This window comes from Leptopilina boulardi, unplaced genomic scaffold, assembly GCF_019393585.1.
Source record: "Leptopilina boulardi isolate dan_hultmark-lab unplaced genomic scaffold, ZJU_Lbou_2.1 LbouV2_341, whole genome shotgun sequence".
Taxonomy (NCBI): domain Eukaryota; kingdom Metazoa; phylum Arthropoda; class Insecta; order Hymenoptera; family Figitidae; genus Leptopilina; species Leptopilina boulardi.
The window spans coordinates 3,342,878-3,357,915 of record NW_026137909.1 but is presented as its reverse complement, the minus strand read 5'-3'; the positions used below and the strand labels follow the sequence as shown (position 1 = coordinate 3,357,915).

The window sequence follows — 15,038 nt, the reverse complement described above, 5'->3', positions numbered from 1 at the left end:
TTGTTTTTAAAGAAATTTTTTGAAAATGATTAGCGCAAGAGAGATTATAGCGTAAATCACTCTCTCTTATTTCACATTCATAAATTTTTTCTTTACATTTTGAATCGATATGAAATAAAAAAAAAGAAGAAATTAAATCATTTTTTTAAATGAAATAAATAAAATGAAAATTGAAAAAGGAACAGAAGCAACGAAGACGCTAGTTTTTCCATAAGATTATTACATATGTCGTCTGCTTGGTTGTCCCTCCAGGCCTCTGACGTCATATCTTGATCTCGAAATATATCGATGAACTGACAGAGCCTAAATCAGTGGTAAATGTACAATCTCCAAAAAGATTTTTTACAGTGTGAGTTTCATATCTCACCACCAGACTGTTTTTTTTAATCGTGCTTGTTTTTTGTTATTGTTTTTTTTAGAAAGAGAGAAAAGATAGTGTTATTTTTAAATTTCATTTATATTATTATATTTTTAAGTTAATAGCACATTATGGTTATATCGTGTAAAGTTAAGAATTGTTTTAATCAGTGGTTACCAAATAATAATGTGTCATTTCACTCGTAAGTATATTATATTCTATTGACTAAAATGCTATCAAAATGTTGTTATATGATCAACACAAATCCTTATAAAAGAATTGATGAAGAAATTATAATTATAAACAAAAATGTAATTTCTAATTTAAATATATGTTGTGTTTATTTATTTCCATCCGCATTCATTGTATTTCTAACCTTAATGTGAATCCTAACCGTTTATCAGAATAAAATTAACAAGTTTCTATATCTAAAATAATTTTAGTTGTATAAGTACAATTAACGTTTTTATTATAATTTTGTTAATTACTATTTTATTATATATATATGATTTATTTTTAAGAATTATATAGGTATATATTAAGTCAATTTTCACATATATTTAAATTTGTATTAAAAATTTTATTTTCAATTTTTCAAAACAAAATTAAAGGATACGAACAATTTTAAACGCGAGATTTTAGTCATATTATATTTAAAAAAAATTTAGTATAAACAACTTTTTTAGATAATTTTTTTGTATTAAATTTTCGAAAAGTTTACTTAAAATATACACATAATTAAAAAAATAAAACTTTTAAATTGATGTATTTTTAATAAAGTTATGAGAATTGAAAAAAAAAAAATTTCTAAGTTAAGTAATATGTTGTAATTTAAATGCTTTTATAGTTTCCCTTGGAAAAATAAAGTACGCTTAGAAATTTGGTTGAAATCAATACAAGTCAAAGGACCAGTAGGAAAATATTCTAGAATTTGTAGCGAACATTTTAAGGAAATTGATTTTGTGGATGCACCAATGAATGTTAATCGAACTTTGAAAAAAACGGCTGTGCCATTTTCTTTCGAAAACAGTATTAAAATTGAAGTAAGTATTTAAAATCCAACAAAAACATCTTTGATGCAAAAAGTTACGCCAAGCAAAAATTATCTTAACCATTCACACCTCTCCTCAAGCGCCGTAAAGTTATACAAAAATGGATCCAACTTTGGACAACGAAAACTTGTAGGATTGGGCTTATATTTTCCAAATTTTCAAACCGTGAAATTGCCCCAGCTCCTATATTCAAATAAAACGAATTTTTGTAATTATCCCAAAGAAAAATCTTGAAAAAACCGATTCTTTACGTTTGGACGCAAAAAATGTTAGTAAATATCTATTATTTGCAAACTTTTCTAGTTTATAAACGCTGTACAAGGTTCTACTTACCTGTCAGTAATAAAAAAGAAAAAACAATTAAGAAGAAATATTTTTTTACTGTAATTTCGAGTAAAAAATTAGTATTAGCATGAAAATAGAGAACATGATAGAAAACTTTGTTTAAACTTTGTTAACAAAAGTTTATTTTTTCACACATACATAAAGCCATTTTTACAAATTTTGTAATGGTCCATCAATGTCTCACAAATTTAACGAGGACAATTCTACCACTGCCTTATAAAGTTGTATCGCGAATCTTTTATCTCCAATGTTGTTTATTTTGTATGGTTCCCAAATTTCCATGAAATGGTGATAAATCGCTTCTCCTGCCTGTTCAGACCAATAGCCTAAGCCATTGCCGTTTTCTATCGTTTCTAAACTCTCTTCTATATGTTCTTTAAGGACTTCTATATGTTCTCTATTTTCATGCTAATACTAATTTTTCACTCGAAATTCATAATACAGTAAAAAAATATTTCCTCTTAATTGTTTTTTCTTTTTTATAACTGACAGGTACCCAGTAAAAAAAAAAAGAATTAGGAGTAAGCGAAAAGAATTGGTGGTAACTTAAGCTGAATTCGGTTTGGCGAAAAAACCGAATTGGAACGTTACGGTGAATTATTTTTTTCATACCGTGAATTCTTTTCTCTTAAACATTTGAATTGACGTTTGTTTATTCGAGTTTGCATTATAAATGAATAAGAATAAATGTTTCGAAGTATAAAAAAGCCGATTTGGAATAAGAAATATATAATTTTTTAAAAAGAAATAAAAGTGAAATGTGATAGATTATGAACACACTACATAGAATTTTCTTTCAGATGAATTTTCATTTGGGGGAATTATTATTTGATATAATTCCCAATTTAACTGATTTTTCACACTACAGAATTTTTACTTAACCGAAAAATCATTTAACAGAATTTCTAATTGATATAATTTTCATTTGTCCTAAATTTCAAATGGCCGAACAAACAATCGACAGAAAGATTTCGTCGCGATTTTTAAAATCAACCAATCAGAAATTATCCATAAAATTGTGATTGGTTGATTTTAAAAATCGCGACGAAATCTTTCTGTCGATTGTTTGTTCGGCCATTTGAAATTTAGGACAAATGAAAATTATATCAATTAGAAATTCTGTTAAATGATTTTTCGGTTAAGTAAAAATTCTGTAGTGTGAAAAATCAGTTAAATTGGAAATTATATCAAATAATAATTCCCACAAATGAAAATTCATCTGAAAGAAAATTCTATGCAATAAAATTCTACCCAATAAAAATACTTTAAAATGCCTATTATGTTAAATGAAAATTCGAGAAAATAAAAATTCTGACAAATAAAAATTCTGTGAAGTGAATTTTCGGTTATACAAAAATTCAGTAATATAGAAATTCGGTTTTGATGAAAATTCTGCAAAATACTAATTCGAACAAATAAAAATTCGGCTCAAAAATAATTATGACAAATGAAATTCCATGAAATGAATATTCTAACTTATGATTTTTAGAACATAATCATGCGTCTCAATTAATATTATTGGTAAGTTTCATGTGAATCGGTCAACAATTATGGGCTCCACATTTACGTAAAAATCAAGAAAAAAATTTTTTTTCATAAAAAATAGAAAATTTAAAAAAATTATGAGTGTATTGAAATTCCCTGAAATGTATATCTACCGATTTTTTTCATCTTAGGTTCAAATTATTCAGAAAATAATGTGGAATTCATAACTGATGATAGCCGAGATGGGCCAGTACATTTGTGTTAAAGTTAGTCCAAGCCCACTGTGGGATTGGTTTGATACTTTGGTAAATAGTTGACCCATATGATAGTAACAAAATCTTAAAATATAAACTTATTTTAAAAAAAATTATAAACAGTAGAGAGGGTTGAAGTTTTAAGTTGCTAGGTAACACTGTTATTTTCAAATCTAACTTCTACAATAACTATGGATTTTAATTTCTCAATAGTGATTTTTATTGGGTTTTTCATGTAGTTTTCAATGCCAAATTTTTTTTTTTTAAATAACCCTTATTTTACATTTTTATTCCCTTATGGCCCCTTAAAATTTTTTTTTATTTTTATTTGAAAGCTGAAATTTAAAAGGGACAAAGGTGTTAAAAATGAAAAAAGGTTTGGGTTAATAAAACATTTACATATCGAAAATATATCTAACAATATGTATTGACAAAAAATTTGCTTCTCCTTTATTTATATAATAATTTTACTAATTTTATGTTTCTTGATAATTTATAGAGTCCTTGTGAATCAACGCATTCTCAATTTGAATCTTCGAATGACGAAGACAATAATAAAGTAGTTAATGATTCTCAAATAGAAGTATTAATTAATCCAGAAATACCATTGAATTTAAAAGAAGAAGAAGAAGTAGAAGAAGATAATGAAATAAATTCTACTTCTGCATTGGAGGTAAAAATATTATTCTTAAATTTTTTCATATTAATTTAAAATTGACGAGTATAATTAAAATTATTTATTTAAATATATAGGACTCGTTATATGTCGAACAAAATACACAACAGCAATGTACAGAACGAAAGGAAGAATTTTATCAACGAAAAATTAAAATTCTACAACAAAGACTAAAACGTAGAGACGAAAAATTGAAAAAATTATCGACTATTGTAAATGCCATGAAGAATAAAAATGATTATAATGAATTACTAGAAAAAGAATTAAAAAAAAGAGGATGCTCCGACTATGTTGTGGAACTTTTTAGAAATGAAATGGACAATGAAGGAAGGAATAAATCAGGTTTTCGTTATACAGAAAAAATGAAAAAATTCGCTTTAACTATTTATTCATATTCTCCAGAAGCATATAGGTTTCTACGAAAGAAATTACATTTGCCAAATGAATCAATGCTTCGAAAGTACATTTTGCAGTCATCTAACAGAGTACCTTTCTCATCTGTAAAAAATTCTATTCAAAATGGTTAGAAATTGTCTAATTGTTTCAGATGTTTTCCATCTTTGTTCATAATTTTGTATAATAGTAGAGATTCGATGGGAAGATTTTTCAGCAGTTTGAGTTTAATATTTCGCAATTTAAAAGAAAAAACAAAAGTGTATAAAGTTCGACATTTATTTAAAATTTTAATTAAGTTGTAATGCTGGTTGTTTAAATAAATAATTTTCATAAAAAAAGAGTACAATGCATATTCAATTATTAACATAAGGTAAGCTTACATGTAAAATTTGTAATTTCGCGACACCATTACCGGCACATGACCGCGCAAAATTTTTAACTGTCACACACGCTGACAAAACAGGAATTTGCTCCCTCGCTGACAAAAGACAACACAAAAATGATTTTGTTTTTTTTATGGTTGGTCATATGTTCCCCACCAGGAATGCCAATTATAATGGTGGACATTTGCGCGTTAATAAAAACTCACGTGCACAGTCCACATTAATTGAACGCTAAATACTTATCTCAAATTACGCTGAAAAATACCAAAGGGAGATTCCAACCAAGTCAAACCATCGGTGCATTGCTGATCTCAAAACAAGATTAACCATGAAAAAACTCAGCAACGTTGAAATGACGACATTAAGACGACGTTGACTGACACTGATAAATCCAAATATGATAACGACAAATAACACATACAATAACTCATATTTATTTAACAAGAAATAAAGATTTATTTAACACAAATATAACAATTACTTAAAAGAATAATTAAGCGTATAACACGATAATTAATTATGAGTCCCGCGAAAGGTTCTTCCTTTCAATACGATCCAAAATCGACTGCATATTGACGCCGACTTCCCCTAGATCTCCTAATCTGTTAAAAGGGGTTATCACTCTCTCTATACTCTGTTCCAGGAGAGATCGATATTTTTCTGCGCATCTTGTTGTAAAAGGGTGTATTTTTAAGTGAATAAGGCGTTTTCTAGATTTTTTTTCTGATAAACATAGCCAATGATATGAAAAGGATTGTAACATGTGTTGATTTTCCTATAACTAAAATCAAGCAAACATATTTAAAATTTTTGTGACCTGCGAGCCTGGTCTTCAAAAGGCAGTCGGAAGGGTCTTTTATGGTTTTATGGCTTTTCATTGCAAAATTAAAAATTGTTGGAATTTAAAAAAATAATTGTATAAATATTATATTTGCAATGTACAGGTTAAAACAATTACAACGGTATAAAATTTTTTGCAAATACTATAAGATTAGAGTTTGTACATATGTAAATCATGAAATTGTGTATATAACTTTTCCAAAATTATTTCTTTGGATTTAAATATTTTTTATTTTGCACTAAACGACCCTAAAATGGATAAAAAAAATTTAGTTTTCAATACACATGTTTCTTCAAATTTAAAAGAAATTGAAAGAGAAAGCTTATTTGCTGAAAAGGAAAATAATATACGCCTCCTTTTATAGTTTTCTGCGCGTAAAGGGCCCAAATTCGTCCTGAAAAATATCGATCTCTCCTGGAACAGAGTATAGACGCTGACATTGATTATGACAACCCAAGACGAGGAGGTATGGAACGCTTTAAGTTGAATAAGAGCGCATTCACGGTGCGACGAATATTATTGGACTCGTATTGTCGTAAACCGACACTGATGAAGGTAAAACGCGCAACGAATTCAAACGCTATATATGATCTACCATATTAGTACAATAAATCGCGTTAATTTCCTTAATCAACCGATGTAACATTATCGGGAACATGCTCCGAGGCCAATGTTTCATATCGGCATCGGGTCCAAAACGCTTATATGATACTTAATAAGGGTTCATTTTTTTATCAAATTACTCAAAATTTTATACACTTTTTTTAGAATAACTATTTTTATGCTAAAAATGTCATGGAGGCAACATTTTGCAAAAAAAATGGATTTTTTGCACCTATTTCTTAAAAATATTTTAGATTCCGGTAGAAGTTCGAATTATCAATGTTTATTGTTATTTTTACCCCAAAATGAAGAGTTTAAGAAAAAAATTGAGGTCCTGAGTTAAAACATGATATGCCTTGTTTTTCGACTAATTTGACTGGACTAATATATAAATGTCAGAATTATAATTAAAAATTATTTATTTCTATAAATGACATATACATATATATTTTTTAAAATTTATAATTATATAAATTATCAGTTGTAAGCACGATTTTATACTTGATTAAAATATTTGTTAACACCAAACTAAATACCATGAAACTATGTAGAAACCATCGTTTTATTATTACTTAAAAAATTCTGAAAAAAAATTGAGAAGTATCCGACGACACCAACAAAAAACTGGAAAAATAAATATTATTGTTTTGTTCACATTATAAATATATCACAATCCGCGCAAATCGTTTTTAGACCTTATTAAAACATGGTAAAATTGAGATGGAATTCTATGAAGTCTAAAATATAATTAGAAAGGTGCGTTATGTGCGAAAATTTATATAATTTACGAACTTTTACTTTATATAATTTTACTTAGTTTTTTTAAAGTCCAAAAACTACGTCCAAGTTTTAATTTATTGTTATATGGACTATTTTTTAAATATAGAGCCCATTTTCACCGTGCGGGTAAATTTAATCTTCCCAGAGATTAAACACGGAGAGACCGCCAGTTGGAAAAATTACTAAAAAAATTTACAAGTAGCGGAAATAAGGTTACATTGTCAAATATTGCTGTAGGAAATCGAAAATTCTACTAGCAGCATACTTAATAAAACCTGTAGACTATAGTAAAATTGTACACAAATTGGAATAGAAATTACTATAGTCTACAGTTTTATTAAGTATGCTGTATGACAAAGTAACCTTATTTCCGCTACTTGTAAATCTTTTTAGTAATTTTTCCAACCGGCGGTCTCTCCGTGAAGGGATTATATACGCTATATTTTGCGTCTGCACAAATTCTGTAAACCAAACAATATGCGCAGACGCAGAATATATCTACTGCCTTGAAAATAAAATTTATCCACATGGTAAAAAAGCGTGCTCATAATTACATGAATTAATGTCGGCACAAAAAAAAATTTTTTTTTTTTGAAATCGATTTTTCAATTGTCAGGGGCTAACACGAACGGCCGGGCCGTACAAATTTTATACGCCCTTTTATTTTCCGGCGGCTCATTATGAACCTCTACAACGTTTACGATCTCACTTTTCAATTAAATGAATTTAACTTAAAGAAATAATTTCTACAACTTTTATTTTCAACAGTTTCTAAGTCTAAGTTAAACTTAAAAAACAATATTATCTATTCATGAAAATTTTTCTATTTTCAAAATTTGAAAAAAATTTATAACAATCTTATCTTTTAAAAATCTAATGGCCAAGACATAGAACATTCTCAGAACGTCTTTAAGACGTCTCAAAGACATCCGTTAAAATAAATCCTGAGGACGTCTTTTGAACAATTGTGCCCGGGAGGTTGCCTGCAAAAAATCTTTCAGGAATCACGGTTTCCTTGCTTCAAAATTTTTAAAAGTTGCAGCGAACAATAATAATCGTAGCAACCTGCTTTGGAGGTTGAAAAATTTTTTTGCGCATCCGTAGGATCCTCCGATTACAACTGCGTATCGTGTTAAGTTTTGTAAACTTGCAACAAGTTTGCCCTGCAAGTTTGTCGCAGAGGACTTTTTGTTGCTTGCACCAAACTTGCTACATGTTTACACTGCAATCTTGCACGGCAAGCTTCCTGCAAGTTTTCGTACTGATTGGAATCCTATGCCAAAAAATTAAAAAGAAACATATTTGTCAATTTCAAAATGGTACAATTTTCATAACTTTTTCAAAACGGTTTATTGTTAGATGTCTATTCAATTTACGATATAATATTTAAATTAAAATTTTTACCTTTATCACAAATCCGAATTCCGAAACATTAATTCCATAAACTGAAAATGAGAAAGGTAGTAGACAAGTCTGTGAATGGAAGAAATCCATCTGAAACATTTATCAAATTATTAACAATATTGTAATGTAGGTATTATATTTAAAAATATTAATATTAAGTATTAACATTACCTCTTCTTTTAATAACATATTTTTTGGGACATTTTTCATATTTGATAAAATATTTTTTATTTTTTCAATCTGCAGTAATAAATTAAAAATTTAGTAATAAATTCTATAATTTATAATAAGTTTGTTAAAAAAAATATTATTTCTTACCTCTATTTTGATGCGGAAACATGGTATTGTTATGAGAAAAAATTTATAAATTATTAAAATACATCTGAGTGTCAGGTAAAAAAATAGCAAGTAGTGACGAATATAATAATGAACCATTGCATAGTAAAACCAGATTGTTAAGCCAGAGAAATTTGATGCCATTTGTAAAAGTAAATGTATGCCAAAAATTTCTTTCATTTCTTGTAATTCATTATACAGTACCAAGTGACAACGCCTAAAAATTGTAATTATTTTTACAAATAATGTTAAATCTATGCCCCTTAGAAATTGTTTATTATATTGTAACGCGACATTTTGTCGCGTACAAAAGTCCTAAAAATAATAATGTTAAATAATTTTATTTAATGTAAATAAACGACACCAGGGTGGGAATCCAGCCATAATGGCTGTAAATTATACATTGTAAAAATTGTTTTCTTTTTTTATACTCACTTCATTTTGTTAAAATAATAAATTCTCTTATTAACAACCAACTTGCCAAAGTCGTCAGGTTAATAGTCGACTAATAATAATAAGATTTAAATCACCATTCAAAAGAGCACAAAAAAATCTTTCGAAAATAAATAGATTAAAATTTTGTTCATCCTTTTATATAGAAGTTACGATTTTTGAAAAAATCCACTGTTAACATTTGACGAAAAACTTCAATTTTAAAGTAGGATCACTTCAGGAACTTTGCCTCATATATAACTTACCTAAATATTTCTAATTTTTCTTTCTTTTCCTTTAACGAAAATCCCATTTGGACATCTTTAGATAACTGAGAGATAAACAATCGACGATTTCTTTTGTGTTCTAAATTTACAGTGTAGTATTTTTTCAGCAAAATATTTAACATTTTTAATTTTATTTCAATGAACCTATTGCATAAAATATCACGATTATTATTTCTGGAATGTCGAACACTTTTTGTAATAAACAATTTTTATCCTATCAAATATATACTCACTTAATACAGAAGTTAATACTTATATCTACGACAGTTGTCGTATAAAATGGTAGTAAAGATATGAAGAACCGTGAAGTTTCTTTAAAGTAAATCAGTTCTGTCATACAAATTAGAATTAAATATACAATTATTAAAACGACCAGTCGTTTAAAGGTTTTACAATAATTTTGCCTTAATCCCAAATACTCAAAACAATCATCTACTGATTGCATACTTTCCGTTAGTTTATACATTCTCTGTGAAATTGAAACAATCACAAAATAGTCATTATTAATTAAATTATAATTTTGAGTAAAAATTATTACAAAAATATTGTAACTTACTTGACGATTGAACCAACCGTAAATCATTGCCGATGTTGCTGCCATTGTATTAAGGAGCAGAGTAATTGGAAACAAATGATTCTGCACATCTTTGAAGGCAATACTGAACGATTGTATATTGACATAAGTAATACACCAAAAAAGACTTGTAATTATAAATATAGGAATAAGAAATAAATAATTTCTTTTATTGCCAATTGGATAATCATTGAAACCTAAACCTGTTATCCAATTAAGTATTAAAAGAGGATACACTGATTCTCGAATATTTTTCGGACGCCAATTCATAGTTCTTTTAAAAAAATCGCTTTATTATAATTGTCAACGAAGCTTTACGGTTGACTTCTCCTATAACACTGTGGTAGTATTAATAATTTTGCCAGTACGGAAAATAATATCTTTGAAATATATCTTGCAAATTATACCTTATGAGAACAATTATATACAAAATTGTACTCATTTCACGCAACATTTGATTATAAGCAATTTATAAATTATATACTATGATTTATTCAGATTGATTTTTATCTATTTCTACATGTCCCAGTATCTCTATATTGATTTTTTGCAAGAGTGTTATCTATGTGTTTTTTTGAAATTTTTTTAATTGTATCAGGTAAAACATTATTTTATAATGTAACAATTTTGTTTGCAATTTAAAAAAATGCGACTTTCTTTTGGTTTTTTCATAAAAAAATCAAGTAAATTCATTTACACATTTTTTGCAAAAGAATTTTATTTTCTATAGTCTTAAATTTAATTTATTGCAATTCAATTAAAAAACAAAAAAAAGTGCGGCTATATTGCTGAATAAGGATTTTTCTTAATTTTTAAAATTTTTGGTTCATTCCTTGTGGAATATCATTATTTCATCATAAAAAAGAGAAATTCGGTGGGAGAAGACAAAAAAATTAAGTACTGGAAGACAAGGATGGTATATTTTATCTAAAAATGACTTTTTTTTATAAAAATAAATATTTAATTACAAATAGCTGGTACCCCCGCTTTTCTTCGCACCCCGCACTCTTCCTTATTTTGACACGCAGATTATGTAAAATACATTGTCCGCAGAATACTTTCAGTCGTTTGTTTGTGTTAATAATTCACTTTCTTTACTAAAATGGTCATAAAAGTCCAAAAATGATAAAACTTTTCCAAATTTCAAGATTTAAATTCCAAATTTCCAGAAAAATGTAATTTTAGTACCCCAAACAAGCTTTTTTGAAAGCTAACATTTACTCCTTGCAAAATATACTGGAAACTTTAATTTTAAAATGCATTACTAGGGTGATAATATTATTTCTCAGAAGAAGCTATAGATCAAAGTTTGAAAATAAAACAAAAAAACTTATTTTCGCTGCCAAAAAAAAGCGCCAAGTGGATTTTTTAATCGATATGACCGAAAGTATTAAGCGGACAAAGTCGAGTGGGATACGCAGCAGCGGCCCAAGTGACCGAATAAGTTTTTTTTCGTACGTGTGTCTAATTTAAGTATAATACGTAAAAATGCGTAAATTGCGTAAAATACGTTTTATACTTAAATTGGACAAAAGGACGAAAAAACTTACGCGGTCACTAGGGCCGCTGCTGCGGATCCCACTCGCCAAGTAAAATTGTTTAGATTCGTTGAAAATTTGTTAGTTGAGGGTTTTTGGGGTCACTGATTACGAATCTGATGTTAAATTTTCAAAATCCAATATGGCGGAGAAAAAATTGTTTAAATTCGCTTTAAACTTGTTACTCGGGGGTTTTTGGAGTCTTTAATGACGAATGTGATGTTACTTTTTAAAAAATTTAAATGGCGTATCTAATATGGTGGACGAAAAATTTAAAAACCATTATATTTGACGAAATTTTTATATTTAAAGGTTTCTTAAGTTACTAATAAATGATTTCTTCAAGAATGGATTTTAAATTTTTCGTCCACCATATCAGATACTTCATTTAAAATTTTAAAAAAGTAACATCACATCAGTCGTAATCATTGACCCCAAAAACCCCCAAGTAACAGGTTTGAAGCGAAACTAAACAAATTTTTTAACTTTCCGTCCGCGATATTGGATCCGCCATATTGGATTTTAAAAAATTAACATCAGATTCGTAATCAGTGACCGCAAAAACCCCCGAGTAACAAATTTCAAGCGAATCTAAATAATTTTACAACTTTCAGTACGCTATAGGGTCATTTGGGGTAAATGTAAACGGATTTGCTTAGTTTCGACAATAACATAAGTTATTTATTTTAAAAAGAAATACTTCCGGTTTTCTACTGCATGAACTTGTTACTTCACTTACCTAGAAACATTTTATGAGGTACAAAAAAATATTGATCAACTTGAATCGCTTAAAACTGACTGTTTACATTTACCCCGAGATTTGGAAATTTTCCCAAAATTCGGGGTAAATGTAAACACCCCTGTAGTTTAAAGAGGTTTAAGAAAAAAGTTATCCCAAGTATACTACTGTGTAAAGGGATGTAAAAACTGAAAAAAAATTCTTGGTAGATGTAAAATAATTGAACCAATTCCCAGATAGCACGTAAGCTTGCAGCAACCTTGCGGCAAGCTTGCCGCGTAATATTGCCAACCTTGCATGGAAAGTTTACCGCAAGCTTGCAGCAAGCTTCAAATGTCCCACCTAACCTAACCTTACATGGTAAGCTTGCCGAAAGATTGCAGTGTAAGGTTACTGCAAGATTGCACAGTAAGATTATCGCAAGATTGCATGGTAAGCTTACCGAAAGATTGCGGTGTAAGATTATTGCAAGATTGCACAGTAAGATTATCGCAAGATTGCTCAGTAAGCTTGCACGGTAAGCTTGTCGAAAGGTTGGTGCAAGGTTGCTAAATAACCTTGCCCAATCAGCAGAGAAGTTTGCATTGAAATGAGGACTATGCGCACTTGCAATCATAAGCACTTACGGCTGCGCAGTAAATTTTTTTGACCTCCCAGGAACTGGTGCTCAATGTATGTACAAAAATAAATTTCCTCCCCCCCCAAAATTTTTTTGTTATATTCCGCAAGCTTGCGCCAAGCTTGCCATAAGGTTGCCGAGAAAACTTGCATGGCAAGCTTGCTGCAAGTTTGCTGCAACCTTCTGTGCTGATTGGCAAGGTTATTTTTCAACCTTGCACTAATCTTGCGACAAGCTTACCGTGCAATCTTACGGAGTAATCTTGCGATAATCTTACTGTGTAATCTTGCAGTAACCTTACACTGCAATCTTTCGGCAAGCTTACCATGTAAGGTTGGGTTAGGTGGGACATTTGAAGCTTGCTACAAGCTTGCGGCAAACTTGCCATGCAAGGTTGGCAATATTGCGCGGCAAGGTTGCCGCAAGTTTGCTGCAAGCTTACGTGCTATCTGGGTTGATTGATATGCAACATATAAAATAAGCAATCATTACCATAACAAAACTAGTAATGTAAAAACTTGAATAACTTCAATAAATTTTAATAAATTTTCATTCAACTTGGTGAAAATAAGTTTTTAAGGTTACTGAATAAGATTCTAAAATCGAATTTTTAAATTTCAAAATGACAAATCCAAAATGGCGGACAAACATAAAAATATTGTTAAAAATTGATCAAATTTGCTTGAATCTCGCTACTCGGGGGTCTTTGAGGTCACTGAATACGAATTTAAAGACAAATTTAAAATTTTAAAAATGGCGGATCAATCAACCAATCAATCCACCAATCAATCACTCAATCAACCAATCTATAAATCAATCATCCAAGCAACCAATCTATCCACCAATCAATCAACCAATCATCCAATCAATCCACCAATCAACCACTCAATCAACCAATCCATAAATCAATTGTCCAATCAATCAACCAATAAATCCACCAATCAATCACTCACTCAATCAATCCACCATTCAATCACTCAATCAACCAATCTATAAATCAATCATCCAAGCAACCAATCTATCCACCAATCAATCACTCAATCATCCAATCAATCCACCAATCAATCAAGCAATCCACCAATCAACCACTCAATCAACCAATCTATAAATCAATTATCCAATCAACCAATCAATCCACCAATTACTCCATCAACCAATCCATAAATCAATCGTCCAATCAATCAACCAATCAATCCATCAATCAATCCATCAATCAATCTATCAGTCAATCACTCACTCTTATTCTAGGATTCCTACGTACCTGAGTTTTATTCACTAATCGTGAAGAATCGCTTTCCTATATTTTAAACACGTAAATACACTATGCAATACTATGCAGGTCTATACCTGCAACTGACTAACACGAAGGAGATATAAAAGAAGATCCAATTTCGTTTTTTATGTAATTTTACAGGGCCAAAATAATGTAATTGTGAAATAGAAGCAAATTTATTTAATTATTTTCTTTTAAAATGCAGCAGAAATTCTGTTTACATTTACCACGAGTTTCCGAATTCTCGGGGTAAATGTAAACACTTAATTATCTATTAAATGAATTGACGAAATTAAATAATCAAAGTCAGCTTTTGTTAAGGGATTCATAAGGAATAATTAGAAATTTTAGTTTGAATTGTTAGTTCATTTTTATTCAAATGCGAGACTAAATACTGTAACAGTAAAACTTTGATTTTCAATCTTTCATGCATTAAGCGACAAATTGGAGTATGGCTTTGACAATTGTCGAAAAAAAAATTGTCAATACTCAGAACCTGTTGCAGGTGAGCTGAGGTTAAAATATTGGGGTCGAACTTAATTTTAAATCTGTAAATTAAACTGCAATATCTGCTGTTTACATTTACCCCTTGTTTACATTTTTCCCAAATGACCCTATTGGATCTGCCATCAAAAATTTTTTAAAATTAATATCAGATTCGTA

At 29.1% G+C, this 15,038-nt stretch overlaps 2 protein-coding genes across 2 annotated transcripts; one reads left to right on the top strand and one right to left on the bottom strand.

The window, feature by feature from the left end:
- The first annotated feature begins 322 nt into the window (after positions 1-322).
- LOC127285820 (THAP domain-containing protein 1-like) lies at positions 323-4,906 on the top strand. Its single transcript, XM_051312008.1, has 4 exons — positions 323-560; positions 1,206-1,401; positions 3,994-4,167; positions 4,248-4,906. Exons 1-4 carry the CDS (start codon positions 490-492, stop codon positions 4,695-4,697), a joined length of 891 nt encoding a protein of 296 aa, XP_051167965.1. The 5' UTR covers positions 323-489; the 3' UTR covers positions 4,698-4,906.
- A 4,710-nt stretch (positions 4,907-9,616) lies between these two features.
- Positions 9,617-10,787, bottom strand: LOC127285819 (uncharacterized). Its single transcript, XM_051312007.1, has 2 exons — positions 10,189-10,787; positions 9,617-10,101 (listed from the first exon to the last, which is right to left on the bottom strand). Exons 1-2 carry the CDS (start codon positions 10,474-10,476, stop codon positions 9,862-9,864), a joined length of 528 nt encoding a protein of 175 aa, XP_051167964.1. The 5' UTR covers positions 10,477-10,787; the 3' UTR covers positions 9,617-9,861.
- Between the last annotated feature and the right edge of the window lie 4,251 nt (positions 10,788-15,038).